Raw genomic sequence first — 26,002 nt, forward strand, 5'->3', positions numbered from 1 at the left:
CACCTCAATGGCCTATCCTTGATAAGAGGAAAAATTACTCTTATATCAATTTCCTAAAATAGGGAGAATCAGCGAAAGATCTGGTCTTTGGAAGACTATAATAATGCTTCCATTCAAGCATCATCATATCTGAAAGAAGATTAAATTGGTACTTAAAGCAATCCCATGATTTGCTCCCTAAATCTTTTTACTTCATTTCTTCTGATCAGTTGTTTGTCACCATGATTTGTTATGCCATATCTAAAACTACTTTAAGCTTGAAAACCCCTGAGGGCCATGAATAAATGTTTGCTCATTATCACCCAGGCATACTTCCAGACACTAAAAATACTAGAGTAAATGCAGGTGATACACAGAGCAGAAGAGTAAAAGGCAGAGAAACGTCCTGATTTTCTGCCCATAAGGAGAACAGTACATTTCAGTGCAAACCTCTCTGCAGATTTGCCTTACCAGAGAACACATGTTAAGTTCTAGTTTAGCATCCAATTTTCTAGCTGGAACTATACCCGCTGGTCCATGCTATCCCTTGCTTTTTCCTAAGCATCTGCTCCTGATAGCGGTCAGAAACAAGACCTGGAGCTAGACAGAGCTCTGGTTTGTCCCAATATGAACAGTCTCTGGTTTTTCCTAAAGGATTACCTACTGATTGATTTTACACTGTTTTAGCAAGGACAATGAAAGCATTTTCCTAAGACAGTTTGATTAACCTTGTTTTAGTTCTCCAGTTTAGTCAGATCTCCTCTCCAATCTAAAAAAAAAAAAAATCTTCATTTTTGCCACATTTCTCAATGTGTGCCAGTACCACCTCTACCTCCGTTTCTTTGTTATGTGTTCCAAGGCCTTCCCAGTCTCTGTTAAGTAACTGTACACCATTCTGCTGCTGCGACACTGGTACTCCAGATAAATGCATTCATTACAGCAGCCTAACAGTATCTACATTACTTTAAATCCTTTTTAGATATACTCACAAGCCCTGCTTGTTTCTGAACTGTTGCCCTGCAGTTCTCAAGATCTGGAAACTATTGGCAACTTCCCAGAAACACACTTCAGAACTTTAAGTTTAATTGCATCATCGCTTTTTACTGGAATTAATCCCAGTGCTACAAGTGGGCCATGAGGTCCAGCTGCTTCACCTGCTGTCTGTCCTGGCACAGTGTGATAAAGCTTCTGTTCTCTCTAAGGGCCCTAGGATAATGGTAGGCAAGCATGTTCTCCAATTTACAAAAGGAAAAAGGTAACATTCAACATTGAAACTCTTAATAGGAAGACTGGTTTGCTTAAGCGTCTTTTTAAAGATTAGTAGCTTTTAGTTCTTTGCAGTTTTTGAGTGATTCTAACAGTTCGTGACATGCCATCTGCTTCCACAGCCTAGTTAGTCAACAAGGCCTGTGCATGTAGGGACATGGAACAGTCATCCAAATGCTGAAAGGAAACCTAATTTTGTTAGGAATGAAAAATAGAACCTTGGCAGAAAATTGAACACTTAAAGGCAAAAGTGTCAACACTGAAAAAAGTGCAGTCCTTAATGATACTCCTACTTATTTTGTAAGAGTAGTAACTGTTTCTGCTATTAAGATAAAGGATTCTATCCAAAGGCATATATATGTCAAAGCAAACATGGTGCAATACAGAGCCTCCCAGACTTAGAGAGTGAAGCAATCATGGTTGCCTAAAACCACGGTGCAGGAAAAGATTGCCAGATGACATGCTGGAGTTAGAGCCACTTTCCATAGTTAACCTGGAATTTACCTAGCAGCTTGAAAGGTCAAGATTTTAAAAAAATCAGCCAGTCAGGAACGCTGTAGTTCACGTACAGCTACCCCCCTTGGATCCCTGCTTGGGAATGCAGGAGCGATCGGCTCCTGCAGTATTGCACCACCAGAGCAGCGCACATGCGATCCGACACAGTGCTGGCACCCAGGAAGCTGGGGGACCAGCACTGCTTCTAAGCACTGGCTGGAGGGAGGGAGCTGGGCAGCCGGGTACAGGGCTGGAACTGACCAGCCATGAAGCACAAGGAAGTGATCCGATTCTTTAAATTTTTATGAAATAATGATAAGTGCGGGCTATAAAGATGTACAGAACAATCCTGTGCAAATATAACATCTATGTCACCCGGATCACTTTACTTCTTAACTCTCTTCCACCAGCAGGCTTTTGGTGCCTAGACTTTTTGGGCTATTAGCATGTGTCAGTCCTGAAGGAAGAGTCAGCCTTTCAGCAAAGAGCAAGGCTCACAGCAGGACAACCCAGCAGGCAGGGCTGTCCAGCCACCGGTGTGGAAATAAGTGACAAGCTCCTCCTGCACATTCATACCATCTGACAGGAAGTATTTGGGAAACTAGGGCCCCACCATACAAGCTCCTCATGACAGCAATTTCAAGGACTAAATGAGGGCTGCCACAAGAAAGAAATGGATGTGTTGAGAGGTAAAAGCCATTCACAGAGGATTTAAGGAGACTGCTGGAGATTGAGAGTCCATTCCTCCCATCTCTGAGTTGCACACAAGCCAGCACACAAGGTGGTCTTGGTTCATTTTCACTGAACAAACTTGCTCCCATTTATGCAAAGTCAAAACCAGCAGTTTTCGTTTCAAATTGCACTTGTGAAGCTCACACTACTTTCCATTAAGTTAATCAAAGGCAGACTATTTTGTTTTCCAAGACGAGACAGGCCACAAGGCCTGTGGCTACTCTAATCCCACAGGATATTTTTATATCCATTGCTGCATTCTTAATGGCATAAAAGAAACCACCTCAGGCTTCCTTTTGAAAAATAAAACTTCCTCTCAAAAGGAAGAAGAGTGTCTTGCTCATCCCACTTTTCATTTTTGTGAAGCAGCGGCCAAAAGTGCACACCATCTTTCCACAAAACTTGTTGGCTGCCTGAATAAATGCTCAGAAAGAAAGGCAGGAAAGTGTAACAGGAAGGAGAACTTGCTGAGAAAGGAAACATCTAGAAATCAGCAGTGTCACAGTAACTGGATACACTTAGCTCCAAGCAGAGCATCATTTTCTCGCTCTGGTCTGGAAACCTTTATATCCAAGAGTCCTGTTATCATGATTCCTGACAAGCACAAAAAGAAAGGTCTGACTGACCTAAGAGAGAACTTACTTCCACTGCAGGTGACATTGTTCTATTATGTACCTCAGGTATCATTATAAATAGAATAGAAATCTTATTTGTTTAAAAAAAAAAAAAACAACAATCCAAGTTGAAACAACTCTTTTCATCCACCATTCCAGCTTGGTCAGTACTGGCAAGGTGAAGTGGAACATGTGGCATGAGGAAACGGCAGCACTGAAACAGACCTGACAGTTCAGGTAAGAAAAGTGCAAGCAAAAAAGTAAGACCACCAAAAGGGAGGTTGGGTCCAGCCTTGCTACTCCTTCCACTTTTGGTCTGCTGCTATATTTCTCCATCTTCATCTGAGCTCGCACTGCTGCTTCCACTGCTACTGCTCCCACTCTCGCTGCTCTCTTCCTGCTGGGCCTGGCTGTGGGCTGCTGCTGCCGCCACTGCTGCTGCTGCTTCTCTCTCTTGCTGCTTCAGTGCGGCCGCCTTCTTTTCCTGTTCCGCGTGGCTTTTCATGTGAGCACTGCGGCTCTTCACCTTGTAGAACACCCTGACGAAGCACACATATATATTAGCATTGGTCTCTCCTACAGCCTCCTTCATTAATTCTCAAAAAAAGCTTCTGCTGCTGCAGCCTCAATTTTGTGAGCTTTGGCACAGGAACTCACATTGGCATTGCAATAGAGCACCTATAGCAAACGCCACTTCTGACTCTGCATGTGTCAGCACTTCGAGTGAAGCGCTAGCAGGAGAGCCGGAGCACCCTCAAACTATTTGCTCCATTTCTTAATACAGCCATTTCATCTTCTCTCTCATTCAGCTCTTAAATTTTCTACATTCAGAGGGTCAGCGCTGCTATCCCGAATACGCACATGCTGCTTAATACAACAGGGCCCTGTTTTTTAGGCGTTCCCCCTATGCTGCAAAAATACAATAAACACGGAGGTGAACAACAGCCAAATACCACTCCTGAGCCCTGTCCACACAGCTAGAAACACTTGAGCTATTTCCTCCTAACTTTGCACTTCTATTATCTAATTCCTTCACCTTTCACCATTAACTGCTTGGATTTGGCACCAAATGCCACAAGACAAGTTTAGACAGCATTAAGAATCCTTGCCCGCTTCTCCTTCGTCAGTGGCCAGGACCAAATCCCAACTGCCTCACTTCTCACAGCACTGCCCCTTCCGATGCCACATGCTCCCCAAGGGCACAGAGACAGGACACCTTGGCAGGACCAGCTAAGTCCCAGCCACAGCAGGAATCCGTCATCACCCCTGCTGATGTAACTAGACAGAGATTGCATTTTCTTGCCATCCCCTAGCTTGGTGCCTTTTTTAAATAAAGGGATAACCATTGGTATTATGATACTCTCTATTGCTTTAAGATTAAGCCATTTACGTAGGGAACTGAATTTTCTTGACATTTATCAATCTGTTGGCAACAAACCTACCAAAACTACTAGAAGCATGTGCAGAAAGACAAATATGTTTTACAGACAAAAGATGGGTGCAAGTTTAACCAGATGAACTGTGTACCCACTGGCCTCATATCTGCTGCTATAACAATGGTAGTGTCTTGTTCATAAGTAAGTCTACACCATGTTCTTAATACATGATCTAGCAAATATATAGAAATTACTTGTTACAAAAACATAGGCATTACAGAGGGGCAATACAGCAGCTGTTTGAAAGTGCAGCTTAACATCAAATACTGCACACAGATGAGATGCAGGTGGTGTCTCATTCCATGTGAGGAAAACCAGTCAGCAGCAGGTAATTATCCACATAGTAGTATCTTAATATCAACATATGTAAAAAACCCTAATCTACAAATATTACTGGGGTAATAAGTCATTAAAATTATTATCCCTAAATAGACAGAAGGAAAGCTCATTTGAGAATAAGCTTCCACAGGAGATGCCCTACTGCAATTCTGTGACTACTGCTGGAAGCAGAGTTGCTCTTACCTGCCACATTTTTTACATGGAAATATGTTTTCTGTGTTCTGAGTTTTACTGGTAGCATCTGATTTTATCTTTTGTTTCCGCCTCCTCCTCTGCACCGGAGCAGTAATAGGCTTTCGAGGCTTCACTGTTGTCTCCCTTGGCTTCCTTCCAATTCTGCCTGTGACAGTTGCCTCTTGATTCCTCATACTGGCATCACTGGCCTTTGGAGAGAGGGGAACAGTTACGGCAAACAAAACTTAAACCTACCATCAGAAGGAAAACAATGGCTGAGCTCCTGTGCTTCATTTATTCCAGATCAAGGTTTTATTTAACGAGAAAGTCTTCAGGGTATTTTCAGGACGCTTCTCATCATGGTCCTATGTGTGCACCAACCACAAAGACTTATATTGGTTTTTTTTTCCCCCTACTCACCCCAGTTCTCCCACCACAGCACAAAGGCCGGTCGCTAGTAATACCCCAAGCTACCTCAGACCAGTCTCCTGCTCTGGGAGAAGTTAGAGGTGGAAACTTTCTACATCTGGAAATGTCCACCTGGTATTTTCTAAACTAGTTGCAGAGTGAAGGTGGCATAGGAAGCACAACATGCACAATGAAGCACTTACATCTTGTAGTGTCTGTTCATCTTTGAGAGGAACTGTGCTCTTCTTTCTGTTATCCAACCCTTCCTCTGCCTCCTCTTCTTCCTCCTCTTCCTCCTCCTCCACATGCCCCTGATCTTCACTGTAAATGTCCCTTCTGGGAGGAAGAACACGTGCAAACCTATGGGAACTCTTCACCAGAAGATAAAGGAACTGTTAATTTGGTGTCTGTAAGTAAATGTCATTATGTGACACAGGACACAAGTTTGTGAGTCTGGACTCCTCCACACTAGCCAGATTGTTTCTACTTTTGATTTTACCAGCAAGTGAGACAGACAAAAATCAGACTTCACACCACAGCCCAAAGGAGGTGAGAGAAATTTAGGAAGTTACCTTGATGTCAACTTCAGCTTCATCTTTCATAGACTTCTCATTAGCAACATCAATGTCCCCAAAGATTAAGGTGCCATTCCGACCAATTTTCACCTGTTTCTTGTAAGTGTAGTAGAATTCCACACACTGAGCCACTGTTTTGGTTTTTATCTGGTGTTTAAAAAACATAAAAGTCCAATAGATTACATGATTTTAAGAGCGCGTATAAATAATTACTAAAGGTGCAATAAATACACTGTATTTTTCTTTCCCCAGTAGTCTCCATTCCATAACTGCTATTAAAGCCTTCTTTTCTGTGTCATACTTGCCTGTATGCCCTGTCTTACTCACTGAGAACTACAGGACCAACTTTCCAAAGAAAAGCTGGTCAATGTAAAGGTGACAGAACCTGTCACTTTGTAAGCTTAACGCACCTCTTGGCCTCCAAAACATTCCAACTGAGCTGTCAGGCTTGAAAGCAGCCTTTCAGTTTTATGGAGGAGCTCTATTTTCTAGCAGCACTTCAGAGAAGACCAGACCAGAATACCGATCCAAAAATGGAAAAGAAGGTTTGCAGCCCTTTCCCATTTTGGCCACATGCATTTCATACACATATGGTGGTAGACAATTATCAGTACAGACCTGTGACCATCTACATATTCTCTATCAGTGATTTTTCTGGAAGTTTTGGAGTATATTCTTAGCTTCTGACCTTTTGTAACTTAAATGCCTTTTGGGAATTTATTCAGGACATATGTATGCAGCTCCCAGTCCTGCACTCTCCTTCAGTGAGTTCAACCCCACTGAAATGTCATAACTCATGAAAATAGTTGGGAACGATCATTTTTACTATCATTGTCACAGAAAATTGGAAAGAGAGATCCTAAAGGATGCATCATTCACATATCCTTCTTTGGTCCTTTTCATCAGCAGCAAGGATGTGTTTCTATTTAGTTTTATAAGCAAGCCATTTAAGCCGTACTGGAACATTACCAGCACTCTATAAATACGCCCTGTAGAAGTGATATCTGCAGCGTGGACTAATGGAAGTAATACAGTAAGTACAAGAGTTAAGTAAACAACAACAGCAAAAGAAACACTATTGTTCTAGCTATCTAGTGATATTTTATGCTATGCTGGATGATAAAATTTCTCTGAAATCTTTTGAGTGCAGGACTTATTGCTTAATACTGAGGTTTCAGAAGAATCAAGATTGAACTCCCTGTATTAAATGCTCAACAAATGTGTAAGAATGTATCATTGCTGTCATTAAAAAAAGTAACTTACAAGCTTTTGGACCAAGAAAAAGTCTTTCTTGTAGATTGCAATGCCTTTGTTGAAAAGTTTTTTTTCAGCAACCTTCCACTTGTCTGATCCTGTAGACAAAAAAAAAGTTGTAACCAAAGCCCTTGCAATTTCAGATGTTTACTCTTCTACATACTTTTTCTTCATGTTCGCCTTAAATAAGACCAAGACACACATGTGAGGGTGCAGTCTCATATCACACCTAACCCAGCATAACTGCAGACTGCTGTTAAACCCTGCCCTACTGCTCCACTTCAGCCCTCCTCTCATCACTTCCTTTGTGTTAGATCTAGTACTCACCAACACAGGTTAACTCAGTTCAGCTTGCAAACACCAGTCAATTACACACAGAATCACATAGAATCACTACGGTTGGAAAAGACCCGTAAGATCATCAAGTCCAACCATTAACACCACCATGCCCATTAAACCATGTCCCACAATGTCTCGTCCACACATTCCTTGAACACCTTCAGTGAGGGTGACTCCACCGCTTCCCTGGGCAGCCTGTTCCAGTGTCTCACCACTCTCTCAGTAAAGAAATTTTTCCTAATATTCAGCCTGAACCTCCCTTGGTGCAACTTGAGGCCATTTCCTCTTGTCCTGTCGCTAGTCACCTGGGAGAAGAGACCAACACCCACCTCTCTGCAACCTCCTTTCAGGTAATTAAAATGTTTTCCAACAAAACAGCAAGGTGAATAGGCACACTTTGTGGTGGCCCCGTCATTAGATTTTATACAAGGGAAATGGTGATGCAGGAGAACAGGATCTTCTCTTTCAGCAGCAATCCACTGTACTTGAAGATTTATTACATCTCAAATATTCCTACTATCCTAGCACCCTTGCCTCTAATAATAAGCACATTTTAGAATCTCCTCCTGCCTTCTAGATATTACCCAAGTAGTTTTTCCCAAGCATTACAGTAGGAGTGGGTAATAATGACGAAATGTAATTTCTATGCTTTGTGGCGCCAGCTATTAGATGTCTCTCTACCACCTTACATCAGCTCTTTCAGGTGGCTAGGGTCACTCTAAATCACTGAAGTTTGGTGTCATATGGCTGACTATTTTCTAATTAGGTACAAGACTACAAAGGCAGTTTACAGCATTTAAATTTTGCAGAAACACTGACAGGCATCAACGGTTGGCTGAGCTTTCTTCAGCCAGCTTGAAAACTCTTCCCATAAAACCCCCTCGTAACTCCACCCTGGAAATTGATGCCAGAGAGGCTGTGGTTCTGACGTTACCACAGCCCTTCTTGTATGTACTAGCTATCTTTCTTCATTCTCTGTGCTTAGCGTAAGGGATCACATTCTCTTTTCCCCAAAAAGGAAATCAGAACACACACATATGCAAATACACACATGCACACGTTCCAAGAGATGCAGTGTTTCTTACGTTGTAAGTGTCGTAATTTGCACAGGCAAAATTCCTGGCAAGCCATAATTTGATTTACCAGAGAGATAAGTGTTTTTTTAATCTTATTGTAATGTTACAGAGTTCCTCAAAAGAGCAGAAATGGATAGAAGAATTCCTTTGTGATAAACAGGCAGCACAGAGTTATTCTGGTTAACAAACCTGTGTAGTGATAATCTGCCAAAGGGTGGGTAGGTGATCGTACTGGCCTCTTCAGTAGCAGTTGGGTCAAAGCTCCCTAAGATAAACACAAATAAAATAATTAATTTAATGTTTGGGGTATTTAAAACAAAGATCAGACAATTGTTAATCCTCTCCTTTCTGGCAAGCTAACTGAGAAGAACCGTAGCACAGTTTAACATTTGGGACAACTTTAAAATCACATTCTTGACTACCCACTGAGTCTTGGGTACCACAGGCAAGTGGGTAAGCTCTCGGCACCTCTTCACGTCTCTGCAAATTGACCTTTCCAACACAACCACCACGGTATTGGGAGAGAGTTAATTCCATAGACAGAGACCATGCAGCAGTTCCCTCTCATTTACTGAAGGCCTAAGCTACATACTCACATCCAAAAATGCTGCCCTAAATGACATCTGTCTTAAACATCCAAGTCAATGTGATCTTCTCTCACTTAACTAAGCAATATTTCAAAATAAAACAGAGCAGTCATGTGACAGAGATTCCACACAAAAAAGACCCCTCTCAAGCTTCTTTTTATCTTGCGTTTAAACTGGAAGTGCTTTCAAAGTTAGCAGGAAGGAGAGAATGGAGTCGTGTTTCCATCAGCAATTTAAACCACCTTAACAGTGAGCTCCTGCTGCCAGGGACAGCCCTGCTCCTCCCTAATGGCAGCAACAGCATTCACAATGGTGGGCTGGTTCTGAGGTCTCATCTAGCAGAAACCTAACACCTGCACACAAAAAGTTTTATTTGTTCTCTTCTCCAATGCAAGTCAACACAGTCTCACAAGTGTCAATGCTGACACACTGCAGGGGACAGGAAACAAGCAGCCAGGCAAAAGTGTGGGATACTCCTGACCACAGGGGTGATTTATGCCAGGTTAAATCAATCATAGAACTATAAAAGGATGATGACCCTGTCCCATATGCTACACTTTCCTCTTTGATATTACCTCCCAGGGTTGTCAAAGGGCATTTATGAAAGCGTATCATGTCTTACAATACTGACACAAAACTAGCAGCACAGCTGTTTTATAGACATGCACAGAGAAGTTAAATGGATCTGCCAAAAGAGATGCAAGACACTGCACTTTTTTAAAAGTCTCAGCTTCAGCCCCAGCCTCTTATTTTTCCTTCCAACAAGGTCATCTGGGAAGACATTTAAGATTCGTTTAGCAGTCTCAGCTCACTCACCCTGGTAGACTGTCAGTCTGTTTGTTAGAAAGCCAAACTTGTCAAAGTTGGAAATATGCAAGATAGTAAGTGAACATGGCACTGTACATCAGGCAGAACCCACTTTAGGGACAGCAACATCTCTGAGGGACATTAAACAGTGGGAGCCAGTTGCACAGGAAGGAGTTTGCAAGGCTCTCCTCTCAGGAAGGACAGGTTACCTGGCCTTCATTAACATCTTTGACCACATCAAGTTGAAAAGCTGGGAAGACTCACCAGAATGCTTCCCTTTGCTTCATGTAAGAAATGCAGCGCCAGCTCCTGGTTGGTTCCAGCCCCAGGAAAAATGCTTGAACAGGCAGCAGCTAGCAGGTTTTCCACTATTTCCACAGAGGCACCAAACAAATTCAGATAAGAAGATTAAAACTGAGTTTCCGACAGGATTCGCATCATTACTTAGCTCTTTTGAAGCAGAGCTAGACATAACATAAAGTAAAACTCTCAGAGAAGTTGAATGTCCTTGCAAATTTTTCTGGGTCAAATTTGGACACAAGAACTCATTAGACTGCAAGGTCACACAACGTTACTCTAAATGCAGGCCTATGTACACATGGAGTTTCTTGCAAATCTCCTCTTCTCCCTCCTATAATGTCTTTCCATCTCCCTTCACCTCAGAGATTTCCTGAATTTCCCCCCTTGACTATATTGTGAATTTCCATTTCACAATACCCTTTTTTCCTCTTTCATCACAAAGATTTCCTCCAAGCCTGCCCACTTCCTCTTCCCTTCAGGATTTATACATGCCACAGCCCATGTGCACCAACAGCAGACAGCTACTCAAGTCAGCTACTAGCTGCCACATCCTGACTTCTGTCTACAGCTTGATTTTTCCAAAATACTATTATGTCTAGAACATCCCTTGAAAATACAGAAGTTGAATGCATGTGGCCTTCAAATGTTAACAAAGAGAAGGAAGCTTCACTGAGCAAAAAGCTGCTCTTTGCCTGACCGGTAACAAATGGTCCCATTTTATCTCAATTTAAAAAAAAAAAAAAAAAAAAAAAAAATCAACCTCCCCCCTGCCACACACAACCTGACAAGTTTTACTCCTAAGACTGTTCTCAAGGCCACTCAAACATGTCACTTGACTGGCAGCTCTGAGAGATTTTAAGTTATGCCTACAGTAGATACGTGGTTATCCCTACTACAACTGTGACAATTCAGTCGCATTTACCAGCCTTCCACATTCTTACCATTCTCTTGGGTGACTTTGTTGGTTTCCAGATCGCCCCACGGCTGCCACACCAACTCTGCTTTATGTTCATCAACTGCTGCCAGAGATCTGTCCTGGAGTGATGGGATTTCTGCTTGAAAGCGAGTTCCTACATTTATTCGCCTGCAGAAAAGGTAAAAAGTAATGGTCAGGCCCCTGTTACATTGTCCAGAAATTCTCCATCTCTGCTAGAAGCACTAGTTACACAGACACTGAAATGCAGCAGGCTCTTGCATATAACATGAACAGCTTTCAGGTGTTGTAGGTTACATTAATAAGTATGACTCAAAAGGTGAGAGGTTTTATGTCCATTACCAGTTTCCATTGTCTTATCAATAATGGTTGGAATTGTATTTAAATTAGAATCTCCTAATAACTACTCCACTTTTTGAGAGGCTGAATGTGTCCTGTGGCAAGCTTGCTCCTCAGGCATAAGATAAGTGAGCCTTTTTTAGTATTAATGTTTTGCCAGCCATAACTACGGAATCATCACATCATTTAGTCTCCAGAAGTCCTTTTCAGCCAATCTGGTCCAACTCCCCATTCAAAGCATGGTCAGTCTCAAAGTTTGGTCCTTTATGACCTTGATGCAAGCTAGTATCTTCTAGAAACTATTTCTAACAACTGAAATGAAAAATATAAAGCAATGAAAGCTGTATTGCTCATTCTGTATAAAAAAAAAAAATCCCATTCTTTTAGCAACAACCCCATACTTTCAGATTCTGAATTAATGGACAGATTTTTCACAACATGATTCTTCACAACACAGAGCACTATACTTGCTTCCACAGAGGTTCTACTCTGTACTAGCGGTCAGGATTTTGTGCATGGAGATAGGCAAGAACCACCACTGAAAGACTGCTCTACCAGACTTGGAGGCCTGGAGGTCTACACCAATAGCACTGCAAGCAGTAAAAGCATGGATGTCCTTTGTCATTGCTCTGTATCTCTTACTCAGTGACAAAATATGCAGAGAGACAGCAGTAGCTACACAAACTCAATGTAAAATATATTGCGTAAGTCCAAAGACAACTTTCTAAGTAATATAGCAACTATGTATGCAATTCAGAGGTCCAGAAGAGAGCATAAAAGAAATGTCCAAACTCATCTAGCAAAGACCCTTCAGAAAACCAAGATATTTGAGAACAGCTGCTGCTCAGACCACTTAGAATATAATGAAAATCTCCTATTCTGAAGTAAGATAGCTATGCCTAATGGAAGAACGTTCCTCTTTCAGATGTCAGTCAACTAGCACCATACTGGTAGCTCCTGAAGTAGTACAGGGTGGAGAAATAAGCTCTTTTTTTTTTTTTTCCCCAAAGAGTAAGATCAGGCAGTGCCCACAAGATGATTAAGCTCTGGAGTTGCTTCATTAGAAAAAAGGTAAAACACTCTGCCCATGGCAAGGTTTGCTATATTTCTCAAGTCTTGGCTTGGCTCCCCCCCAGCATGAGGGGTAACACAATTACCAGATGAAAAAAGCATGATCTAGTACAATAAGGAATAGTAGCAACAACATCTGAGAAATGCCAGCCTCCAGACTTTTCTGGTCCTTTGCTGTTCTGAAATGACACACGCATGCCTATTAGGAAAGCATGAGTCTGGAAAAGGTGTGGGAAGGCCTTGAAATAACACATATAACCCATGGAAAAACCCAGAGAGATACTCTAGAAGACTGTGGTATCAAAAGGAAGAAAAAGGGTATCATTTTCTGTTATGGAAGGGGAAGAAGGAAAACATTCCCTTTTTTCTGCCCAATACAATCACTTTGTTATTGTCAGTAAGCATCTGCATCATGAGATGTCATGAGTTGGAAAAGCTTGCATTCAAAACAAATGGCTGACTTCAAACACACATAAAAAGAGATTTTACAAACTATTTCTTTTCCATCTATAGCAGATCCAGATCTACTTCCTCACACTTGAGGGGAATGGTTTACAATTCACATGTGTATAAATGAAGAGATGCAGAAGATAACTACCCTACACACCTGTTTTGACTTCATCCACCCATTCAGCAGGTGCTCAACATTGATAGGGTGGGATTCCTACTTGGACAAGCAGAATCTGCTAGATGCACATACTGATGCTAACTTCCTTCCAAGTAGGTGATGACAAGATGCCATGCAGCATGACATGTGTAGCAGGAAAATTTTAGACAGGCTGCCATATACTACCTGACATTTTCCCAAAAAACAGTATCTCCAATACCTGTCAAAGGTAAAGTGATAGGGACATTACATATCTCACATCATGGCTGTGGGCAGGGGAGAGCTAAGGCAGTTGAAAATGTCCCATCTCTGATGCCCATGGTTGTAACTGTTTCAGGATCTGCTTCTCAAAAGTAATTCAATTTCAAATGCACACTGAAAGTGGAACCTGCATGAAGGATGAAGAACTCCAAGAAAACCTCGAAGTTTGGTTTTGAGTGTTTTACAGATACAAAAGTCTATTAAAAATATAACACTATATAGTTTTCCATTTTTCCTTCACCTGTCTTGATTGTCTTGGACAGAAACAGCACAATCCAGACCAAAAATAAAAAGCAAGAGATTACACGCAAGATTGAGGAGAAGACCTTGCTAAAAAACAAAGCGAAACAAACACCCTGGTAAGTCCTTCTTTCAGCACACTGCAATGGACTGAAGAATGATGTTAATGTGGAGTATTCTGCTCACTGTGATTAGTCTCATTGTTACAGCATGCAGTTTCACAGTGGAAGAAAGAGTAATGGGTTCTGATCCACCCTAGAAGGGATGACTGACAGAAACTGACACTTTGCTGTCAACTGGCAACAGATAAAAAGGCTGTTACTGCATTGGGAAATTTTGAAGATTTTATGTCCCAAGACACAGACTTCTCTGGCCTCACCTGTGAGAGGGAGAGAGGAAACTGGAAAAGCTGAAGGGAAAGAACGTGGGCTTGAAGGGCTATCAGAAGTTACTTTTTATCTTCAAACCAAACTTAGAATATGGCATCCCTAGGCTAGAAAAGCCTAAGAATTAGACCTTGTACCTGCAATGTCTAAAAACCAGATTTCCACAGCAAGAGTTGACCTGAGTAACTTGATCTAGTTTGGCCTGCTCTGAGCAAGGGCTTGGACCAGATGACATCCAGAGGTCCATTCAAGCTACACTACATATCCTTTACTGATGAAGCCTAGATTTCAGTACAGCAAAAGCTCTTGCCTGTAAGCACTGATGGTGCTCCTGGGACACTCCCGTGTACAGCTGAGTGTGGTAACGTCCGGAACTGAGGCTGTGAATTGGGATGGCAGTTCACAGCTGATGCACCACAGCTATACTTGAGGCTGGCTAGCTGAGGGGTGACTTGGAAGCAACTGAACTGCAAAACCAGTAAGACACACAGATCTGTGACACCAGCTGCCTATTGTACTACTTCTTCACAAGTAGAAGAATTAAGCTTCATTATCACATTTCCTATTCCAAATCTCTGCAATGAAATGACCTTTTGAGAAGCATTAGCAGAAGGTCTGGCAAAACACAAGCAATTAAGAACGCAATATCGGGTAATCACAAGTTATAGTCAGCTTTTGACAGAGCCAAGACTACAAGTCGAATTAAACACTTTTTCTTTAAAAAAGTGCTTCCTGCCATATTTCCTTTATAGAAGATATGTCTACATAACTGACCACAACAGTGCTGCACAAACTAGCTTCAGAGCAGCAAAGTAATTACTTTGACAACACAGAATGACACCAGTTTGTTAATTTATCCTGGTTAAAAGTTAAACCTATCTACCTCTGTACACATCTGTTCAGGAAGACTTAAGTGATAGCAAGACAACTCTTTGCACATAACTCCCTTTGGCAACAGGAAATGAACTTGCATCACTAAGTTACTATGGTTTGAAATTTCCAGCAACAAATTTGAAAATTTTCACACACAACTAGAATTGCAGCTAACTTTGTGTCATTAACTTCAGCAATTTAAACCAACAGACGTAACAGCTGAAGATAATTGCACCATAGAGAGGTCAAAGATCAAGACCTGGGGGAAACAAAAAGTATCTGTTCAAGAAGAGGTTACCCTAGATTGGTATGCAATGAACCAACAACAAAAAGATTAATTAAGCCATTTTCAAAACAGATTTAAAAGAACACCAGATGTGCTTATTTCCATGAATGGGCTCAGCACGGAAGGGATTTGCAAAGGTGACAAGAATAATCTAGGTTCATTCACAATTGCAACATTTGCTTAGGACAGCCTGCTGCCAAAAGTGCAGAGAACTCAGCTTCAAACAGGAAGGCAGAACGGAAAAAGGGCGAGAAAAGAAACTGACAGCAAATGCTCCAGTTAAATTGTAGAATATAAGTAATTTTGGAAGAAAAGTAAAAGCAGCCTGGTATTTATTTGGGAAGAGTTTGAGTTAAACATCTCAAATGTTACAGGATACACTGCAGCATTAGAGCAGAGATTCCTGACTGCACAGAGTCAGCAATGCAGAGCCATGTGGGTGTTTTTATGCCATATGGGTGTTTCCGTGCCACGCACCTCCATGTTTAGATTTCGCAAGAGTTCATTAACCTAGGTATAATAGTGAATTGGAACTACCTTGCTGTAGTTCTACAGCACTGAACTCAAGCTGATAACACTCCCAGAGGGTTTGCAAGGGCTGTGAGAGACATTTGCTACTCTTTTTTTTTTTTTGCTACTCTGCTCAGGTTTAGCAGGACTGGCACCAAGCCTAAGCTCGTAACTCCAGCTTCAGTATCTCCAAACTGTGTTCCCTAGTGCTGTTGGGTCCACAGACATCTGAGCTTTCCCAGCACACAGCCAGCTGAAAAGACTAATGAGGCTTATTAGCTCAGGCCACACACACTGTATGCAACTTGTTGCAGTGCTTTCAGACTGAGGTAGCCCAGGAGGGAGCAAAGTCATGTTCACAGTTGCACTGCAGCTAATACACACCGCATGGATAACCTGCAATCTGACCAGTCCATGCGAGAGCTAACTACATTTTTTCCATACTACGTTTTGGCCTTCCTCTAAAGGAGCATTATTTCCCCACTCTAAAACAAACATACAGCATACAAAGAAGTGTTTGTATACAACAAAACAGGACTGATCCACCTTTAGCTAACCAGTAGGATTTCAGCCTAAAGGCAAATGAGCAGTAACAGAAAGCAGTTAACATCAGAATTACAAGGTGCGTTTGCCCAAACAAACGTTATTTATCTTATGGAGTAATTTTTAATAAAGACAATTTGTATTTTGAGTAACTAATAGAAATAGCTTTAATGTTTCTACGAGATATATCAACTGTACAGGGAGCAGCTTGAAGGTTTAGGAGGAAGAAAAGAAGCACATTTACTACCAGGCTAAGAATCTACTGGGTACTTACGGTTCAATGCTGACTGGGGTGGCTTCCCCCACTACTGTAAGAACAGGAGGGGTAACTTCTGAACTATCTGCAAGGAAAAGAAAGAACTGCTCAGACAGCTCATCTTCGCATTTGAGATACATTCTTCACACAGCTTGTAAAACTATCAGAGCTATCCATCTCTCAAAAAAGATACCCATATGCTAAAGGAGTTTAAGACGACCAAGAACTTACCTTCCAGTCACCATATTAGTAATAACTAATTAGTAATAACTATTTACTGTCCCCTCCGTTCAAGATAATGACAATCTATTATAGAGGAGGAACTGACTTTTCCATTCCTAAGAACGTCAGTAGGGGGTGTTGCAGATTACTTGTGGATGCATCTTAACATGCATGCGCAGTTGGAAACAACATTGCATTTCCTCCATCCCAGCTCCCCAGACTATCACAAAGAAGTCCCAGTTCCACATAACCACACCTCCTAAAGTCATGATCTTCCTCCTATTACTCCACAGTTCCTAATCATAAATTAGCCAAGAAAGGAAAGATAAAGTGGAACTTACTTGATCTAAGCAGAGTTCTGTGACCACTTTTAGGAGTCATTGGAGGTGGAACCGAATGACCACTTGAAGAGAGGATAGCATTAAAATATAGCCCAGATCCTTCTCTCACTGGACTAAGAATTGGCGGAGGAGTGTAAGGAGGTAGCTCAAAGTTCCTATCCGAAGGATGATCTGCCAGACGGACAGGTGACCGTAAGTGGCTCTGATACGGAGTAATGTTAGAATAAACAGGTGGTGCAATAAAGGTGCCAGCTTTTGGTGGTATGAAGAGCGGCTCAGGTCTTGGCCGCTGCTTTGGTTTCCGGGCAAAGCCCTCTGCTTCATCCTTTCGAACAGCATCTTCATGCTATTAGAAAAAAACTACATACTTAATTTCATTTTAAAAGCTCAGGTCATTTGAAAAACTTCAGTGAGATAACAACATTCTTTCACGGTAGCTCAAAATCTGGATAGGGCAGTTGGAGGGTGTCTCAACAATTAGCAGAAAGGGAAAGAGGGAGGAAGAAAATGGGGAATGGAAAGGACACAGGAACTATTAGGTAGCAACACTAGCTCTGAGTGCTTATGAAGTTGTATTTTACAAGAACTACACATATGTCTGGTCCAACCTTTGGTTGGAAAGATAACAACCTCATGGTAGCTTTAAAAGAGGACATGAAAGTATAGCAGAACCCTGGTACAGATACACAATGACACCAAATAACAGTAAGAGAACTGAAGACAGTATAACCATATTGTCTTAGATGGTCAAGCATTTAAATGCAGGGAAACCTCCCTAGGTGCCTGCCATTTCTCTGGTATCTGAACATTCTACTGTACTTCTGAACAGAAGAGACAAAAAACCACAAAACCAAAAACCCACTCAACAGCACAGCACTGAAGGGGAACACAAGTACTGACCTTCAGAACCTCAGTAAGAGTTTTGAATTCCATGAGAATGTATCTTCACTTTGGATTTTATTCATATACAGAGATACGTACACTACTCACAATTTATTATTATCTGTGTATATATGGAGAAAGCACTCTTTACTCAGACAGGCTATTTATTCTAGTATTATTGACCATCTGGCTTTATTCACTGTTTAGTAGTGGGGCATTGCTTAGTTCTATTAGCATTAGCTGTAGGTCATGAAAAGCCAGTGATGTCCAACTAAATGGCAGTATTACGATGAAAAAAATCCACAGTCTCCAGAATACATCTATTCCAAATCCAAGCCTTGAGATCAAACTACTTTAATAGAAAAGCTTATGGATAAAAACTGTTATTAAATCTAACAGATTTGGCTCATCTTTGCTTTCTTAGTCTATCCGTACCTGATTTGAGGTTTCCATGTTCATATTACGATTAGATCGTCTCCGAGTGACTATCACAGAAGGCTTGCGTTCACAAGGAGCTCGATCATTCGTTTGGCTTCTCTGGAGCTTTCCGTCCTCAGACTTTTCCTTTCCAATGCTCTGCAAGTCAATTTTTCTCACTGGCACAGACACAGGAATGATAAGAGGCACAAGGCTGTTATCCTCCCGGGCTCTTTTTGGAGCTGGTGAAGAACTGGCAAATTCCACAACACTTTTTACAGCTGTAGGTCCTGGAGCTGCTATCAGCACACTCTTCTCCTCCTCTGAAGTATCCAGTTCCTGAGAAGAAAAATAGATTCTTTAAAAGTTCTGTAGTACTTATATAGTAAAACAGATGATATCTCACTTTCAGTGTATATCAAGTTTCTCAATGCAATTTGCAAGCTGAAATGGATTTGGAAAAGTGTTACTGGAGGAGGAAGAATACTTCACAAAAGAGTTACCAAAATTTCTTGGAATTACTTGAAGATTGTCTGAAGTCTCAACTGCTAGAATATTTGTATACATCATTCCTAAGTATCATTTCACTACCTATGGTTTGATATTTTATTTTCCAGATGAATTTGTGCCCTACCATATAACTTCCAACAAAGGTTCTTCAGTTTTAGTAATGATCTTAACCTGCAGGTTATTGATTTCAAATATTGGACTTCCATTCCAGGAAAGACTGAACCATTATAATCTTAATTAAATCCCTCATACAAAAAACAGAGCCAGCTTTTTGCTGCATTTTTTCTGACTTCCACGACAGAGGCAACTTTCCTTATTATAACTGGAGCCTTTGAGGTTTCCTGTGTAACCAGGCTTGAGCCTGAAAGACTTTTACTCAGCAGAATCAACAAAGCATAACTGCAAGCCGGCACTTTTTGCATTGGTATTACAGCTTCCATATCTCTGCTTTCTTTTACTCAGGGAAACCCTAGAAAATTGAGCTCCAAGCAGATGGGAATGGAGGATGAGTTACTGAATAAACACACGGATACTGTAACACCAAATACCTTCAGGTACTGTGTTAGAGAAGTGATTTCTAGTCCTTCAAATGCCTATCCACATGTTCATTCCACTCTCAATTCAAAAGCAGTTGCCAGCTCACTTAGAAGCCAAATGTTAAAGTACAACTTTCAAAAACACCTCTCTTCATGAATGTAAAAGGCCTTCTTGCGCCCTGAAGTGCAATCTAGAAGCTGTAGAAGGTGCTCCTTTTGGTGTTTCAGAACTTCCCTCCAACTTAGAGCTCTGTTTGGAAAGCCTTTGGATAGGATTAGGTATGCAAACTCATCCTCCCTCAGTGCCATAATCTACTGAGGAATCTACCTGAACAACTGTGTTTTGTAGGTGGAAACTAAGGCACACTCTCTCTCAGGTATGACAAGAGGTCTCCAACCTAGACTTCCAAAATTTTGCAGAGATTTACTGAAGTCCTCGAAAAAGAAATCTATTGTATGCCATTAAGAGTACCTAATCCTGATTAAAAAGCTAGCATAAGCAGGTTCTATCATAAGGATTCAGACACCCCTCCAGTCATCTCACTGTGGTCATAGATCAAGAAAGCCAGCTTCACTGATGAGCGAGAGAACATGCTCCAGCTGGCCCATGAAGAATCAACCCATGATAGTTAGAAGGACACTAGACTGAAGTCCCATTTTGATACTACATTTATATTGAGGGAAACACAACTGTATTATCACAAGATGCATCGGTCAAAGCCTGGAGTTAGTGCTCTGGCCTCTCTCCAAATGAGAGTCCTAGTAATTTTTGTTGCTTTTAAGAGCAAACAGGTCCACTCTGAAACACTAAGACTTCAAAAAAACCTAGGTGCCAAGCTTGAGCAAATAAAATCAATCATATCAGGCAGATTTAGGACTGCCTCCTTCCAAGACCTTTTATTAAAGTAAGGCTAAGTGTGCAGAGAAAAGTTTATCCCATAAGTGACACTGCAGTTTAGAAGTCTGACTGCTCTTCACAGAGACTGGAGATATCTGCCCCCACCACACAATGATGAAACACACAACTGAAAAGTCACAACTGGCATCAGCTGCCCCAGATTGTGCTGCAGGAGGAATTATGAGCTCTGAGGACCTCCCTTCACTCCAGGCTGGCAATATGCACCTGTACTTTCCCATGAGACCACCCATTTTGGATTTGGAGGGCATTCATCATGCTGACAGATATGTCACCAGGGACCACTACCTCTAGATAGTAAGGGGCTCTTGTAAACTTTTGTAGCCTCCTTCCACTACTTCAGAAAAGAGAGACTAACAAGGAAGCCTTTTTAAAAATATAAACAGGTCATCTACTGAAAACAGATGCCTACTTCCACTAGTCCTGACTATACCTGAAGCAGCAGCTCACATGCTGCTATAGGTGAGCCTCCATTCATCAGGGAAATTTATGCTGTTATCACCTTATTACTGAAGCCTAGTAAACATCCGGGATAGCTCTGAAGTCTTCTTCTGGCAGTGAGATCCACAGTAGATAGTTTTGCACCACTGTTTGGAGCAGTGCATTCATACTACATTCTTTACACCTCTGCCAAGAAAAGTCTTGGTTTTAATCAGGTTACTTTTTTTTCTCCTGATGTAGCTGTTACTAGTGCAAGCACTCTAGCATACTTTCTGGGTAGCTGAGAGAATAACAGCAATCAAACAGGTAATGGCAATATGAATATGTGAACGAGCACCAATTCTGACCAATCTATAAACCTCAGATACTTCCTGTGTGCTACACGGATCTCTGTAGGTCAAGAGACATGAACTAGTTTCCTGACTACAAGGAGGAAATTATGGCAGCTAGTCACACAAAAGATGTCACATTTCTTTGGCTGTATGATCAGTTAACCATGCCCCTTTTGTTTTCAAGATTGGGAGGTAACCAGCAAAGGACTTTCTTCCTTGATGATGGGAGAGATGGCCCCTTTGAGAGAAAAGAGGAAGGAGGAGACCTGAACAGCAGTAGAGATAGAGAGAAGGCACCACTGGGAACGTAATATAAATAGTTGAGACATCCTTAAAGATGCTCTGGTCCACACCAAAGCTTCTCTGGTCATGAAAGATCACACATGCTTAAGGTTTACTAAGAGGGGACATGACTGATTTTGGAATTAAGCTATTTATTTCAGATCCCTAAATAATTTCTCAACTGTTTGATTATGCTTAGAGGTAGGCAGAAAGCAGTCATTGAACAAGGGACAAAACCTTCACTTGTAGAACTGCTAGGGGATTTTCAGCTAGCTCAGCGTCTCTGTTGTAGAATTTTGGGCAGGAGGGCTGCTGGATAACTCCAGCAAGTGCAACTTGTTGCACTTCCATTTAGACTCTTGCATAAATACTGAGGGATGAACTAGTGATCTAGAGTTGTCCAGGACACCCACAGAAACCCATCAGTCATTTTGGCATTGATCCTGTCTATCCCCCTCAAGTACTTTCTAAGAAATTTAGAATCCACAGACAAAACCCAATTGCGATAGCTGGAAGAACTATTCCAAGGCCACTGCTGTGATCAGACAAGAAACCAGACCAGCCTTTTAGAAACACCTGCCCATACAGTGCTTTCTGCCATCATTCTGCATCATCTTGCTAACAGTGGAAAGCTTCTCTCTGCAGTCAAACTGAAGCTTGTCCATGAAGGAGGTGAGTCCAGAACTGCAATTCCACAAATAAAACTTGTGGTTTTTTTTTTCTTTTGTATGTGGCAGCTGGTGCCCTGCCCTGTGCCAGGGGAAAGAGGCCAGGTAACTAAAACCTCTGTCTCCCTTCTATAAAGGAATATTTAAATCCAGACACCCTTAAGGCAGCCATTTCAGATCTGAGAAAAGTTTTTTGCACTATTAAAGAAAACAAATGACACCACCTTTTTGCATATAACAGTTACATGCGAAATTAAAACATAAAATTAAGAGCGTAAGAATTTGCTGCAGCCTGTAAGCAGCAATAAGCTTGCACCACCTGAAAAAGGCAGGTACAGTATGATGGGCAGCTTCGGTGCAAAGCACCAGTTGTGACACTACACGTAGACAGATACTGCTGTCCAAAATAATGTTTTCGTGTAAGGTACACACACCTACACTGGAATGTTCAAACAACTGGTTCAAATTATGAATGTGTCTTCTTTCATCAATAATTTAATCTTATGGCCTTCTTACACACTCTTCACATAACCTACGCTAGAGAAGGCATCTAGGTTGTTTATAACAGAAAGACACTGATAAGAGAAGGAGACCACTCTCCTCCTGTAAACGTGTTTTCTTTTTCTCCCTCACAGGATTTCCAATCCCCTTAAAGATGTAAAATCCATCAGACCTCAGGTGAGAATTTTAACATTTTTCAAAACCTCATCCTGAAAGCCTGAAGAGATCTAAACATAAAGAGTTCTTCTGCTGGTGCCATCATGGAAGCAAACAAGCTGCTTGCATAACTGCGAAGAACAAAAGAGCATCTGTCAAAACACTTCTCTGTTTGGTCTTTACATTATGAATCAAGCTGCAAGCAGACATGCCTTCAAATGGCCAATTTCTTGCTTCACCTCCTAGGGCCTTTTCCTAGACTCTCTGTTAGCTTTTTCTTGCCACTGTGTTGGTGATCAGACTGCAATGTGAATTGTAGGCCTTCCTGCAATATAAACATACAGTGGCTGGGAGAGTATGAGCAAATAGCTCACGCTGCTAACTACTACTAGCTTTCTATCAAATCTGCTTGTTCAACTGGAGTTAGAGCAAAAAGGATTGAAGACAGCATCACCAGTCACTGGTTGCTGTCTGCTGTGCAAGAGATGGCGTAGGCTACGGATATTTGCCTCATTGTTTATTCGTTCAGTTCTTTCACTCAAACAGCACATCCCTCTACGGAAGAAATTGCGAAAATGGCCACAGACAGACTAGGAAGAAAATGATGACGAGAGCAAGAGAGGGAATAAATTCCCTTCCCTTTGTTGTCTAACTGGGCAGCAACGCAAGCAGCAAAACTGTAGGTAAAAGTAGTTCATGCTCTAACACCCACATTTCCTCAGCCTCTGGCAACAAAGCTTCCATAGAAAACTGTGTCTTCACTTCTCATGACAGGCACTCAATGAAAGATTAGTCAAACCACAACTGAAAGAAAACCTCCAAAAAAACCCTCACAAAACCCCCACCCAACTCCAAAATCCCACCGCCTGCCTCCTCCAGGCTAGTTAATTTTGAACCCAGTCATCTTGCTATATGGAATACATACTGTACAGTTTAGATCTATGGGACACCAAAAGGATAAGAATAGTGAACTACCTAATCAGCCAACACAAAATGTCTTCCCCATCAAGCCCTACAGAAGGTCTACAGGCAGACTTTGTCCTCAGGTTACCAACCTCTAAATATCTGCTGCAGGCCATTCTCAGAAACAGAATGCCGCATCAGACAGACCTTTGTTACGCCTGGTGTAAGTTCTTCACATAAGTGAGGCTTCCTCAGGTTTTTAATATTTGGGAAATACTGAACATGTCAATTGCATTATGTAATTTTTAGACAGCACAGTTTAGAATCACTTCAACTGCAGGTAAGCAGCAGTCTTGTAACATAAAAGGAACAGAATGTTAAATTGGTAAAAAGACACCAAGTAAACTGTTTATACTTGTCTCACTATATTCCTAATCAGCTTGAGGCCTAAGCTGAAAATGTCCATATTTTGAAGCCCTGGGCTAAAATCACATTCAACATTAGTGAAATAAAACTGCCCTTAGGTGGTTTCACTACACTAAGAGATCTCTCTTCTCCCACATCTATGAATTACAGTAGCTGAACTTACATGCCACCACTCCAGAGCTGCCCTTGCTGTACTACAACACTTCTTGCATCAAGATACCATCCTATCCTGCATATGTACATAAATTCCTTTCATTTCACCCCTATTTTGTAGTCTAAAACATGCTACATTGGTTAGGATGTATATCTTACCTTTACATTCTGAAGAGAAGCCAGCTCAACAGCTTTTTGGGCCAAAGTTAGCAAATTGGCTTCTTGAGAAACACGCCGTCTCCGTCGTGTACTCTGGATTACACCACCTCTGACACCCTGAAAATCATTAGTTCTCTGAGTGTTTTCTTCAGCTGTTGCCGCCTGTTCCTCCCCTTCTCTACCATTCTGGGCTGTGGCTTGCCTGTCTGTTTCCATCTGGCACAGCTCACTATTGACCAAGATATCCTTCTGCCCCAGATCCATTCTTTTGGGGTGTGAATAGCTACTTTTGTTGTGGGCCAGTGATTCAGGCAGCTGCTGTAATGGGACCTCTTGCTGATGTGTTTGCCAGTGATGCAGAAATAAATTGCTAGGTTGTTCTTCTGCCTGCTTGGAAGCCAACACTTCTCCTGCAGATGTCAGCAGGACACCTTCTTTAGAGAGTCTCCGTGACCTTCTTGGAAAGGGAATCTGGGTCTGAGGTAGCACAGTCTGTTGGTTCTGCTCTGTTAGAGCCTTGAATAGTTCCTGGTTCCTCTCTGTTTGCTGAAACTGGTGTGCCATCATGTGATGCTGAGGTGCTGCAGCTGCCACATGAGGCTGTGCTATGGAAGTAGTTTGCTGCAGACTGAAGGCTTGTGTGGCAGCCTGTTGCTGTTGCTGCTGTTGAGGATAGAAATTTTCAAACAACTGTAGCTGGGGAAGAGCTTGCTGTTTTTGTTGAGCAGTAAATGCTGGACTGGAAGAAGCTGGGGCTTCTTGAAAGACATGCAACAATTCAGGAAGACCCTGCTTTTGGCCTTGGTGACCAAATGCAAGTTGAAAAGGCTGTAACGGCAGACTTTGATTCTGCTGCTGCTGTTTCTGCATCTGATGAAAAGAATTAATTTGAGCTTGCTGTCTAACCAGGGCTTGCTGTTCCAGCTGAGCCTTCTGGGACATCATCTGCTGGACAGCATCTCCATACAAGTCCAGCTGTGACACAAACACTCCTTTCTCTTGATTCCTTTTAAGGGCCTCTGGGTGGCCATAGAAGCCCGGGGCACCAGCACTAGAGTGGGGTCCTTTTGGGTTGCCTCCAAACACCATACTGTGGTTCCACATGGAAGGTGGAGACTGCCAGTGGCTCTCACCCCTCTCTGGCAACCGGTTTCCCATTAGTGAATTCTGCCATTTGACAGCTGCTACCGTCTGGGACATCATCATTGATTCTCCCCTATCTTGATTGTAAACAGAGTTCATCAAAGCAACATTGTTTGGGGCACTTGTTAATCCTCCTGCGTGAGAAATCTCCACAGTTTGGGAAACTGGTATATTCCCTCCGTGACCATAGTACTGTCCTTCCTTAAGCTGCTGCTGTGGTTCTTTTGATGACACAGCTATTTCCTGCTCATTAAAATAGGCAATTCGTTTCCCAGCCCTTTTGCTTGAAGACTTTTGCTGAGCCTGAAGATTCATGGTTCAGTCTAT

At 41.9% G+C, this 26,002-nt stretch overlaps 1 protein-coding gene across 1 annotated transcript; it reads right to left on the bottom strand.

The window, feature by feature from the left end:
- Positions 1 to 3,384: 3,384 nt before the first annotated feature.
- Positions 3,385 to 26,002, bottom strand: MIDEAS (mitotic deacetylase associated SANT domain protein). The gene is made up of 12 exons (XM_009807337.2): positions 24,533 to 26,002; positions 18,568 to 18,888; positions 17,251 to 17,596; positions 16,706 to 16,772; positions 11,323 to 11,465; positions 10,346 to 10,449; positions 8,877 to 8,952; positions 7,282 to 7,370; positions 6,016 to 6,165; positions 5,647 to 5,814; positions 5,045 to 5,244; positions 3,385 to 3,625 (listed from the first exon to the last, which is right to left on the bottom strand). The coding sequence occupies exons 1-12, from the start codon at positions 25,988 to 25,990 to the stop codon at positions 3,409 to 3,411; spliced, it is 3,339 nt and encodes a 1,112-aa protein (XP_009805639.2). The 5' UTR covers positions 25,991 to 26,002; the 3' UTR covers positions 3,385 to 3,408.

The sequence above is a fragment of the Gavia stellata genome, chromosome 7 (genome assembly GCF_030936135.1).
Source record: "Gavia stellata isolate bGavSte3 chromosome 7, bGavSte3.hap2, whole genome shotgun sequence".
Classification (NCBI taxonomy): Eukaryota; Metazoa; Chordata; class Aves; order Gaviiformes; family Gaviidae; genus Gavia; species Gavia stellata.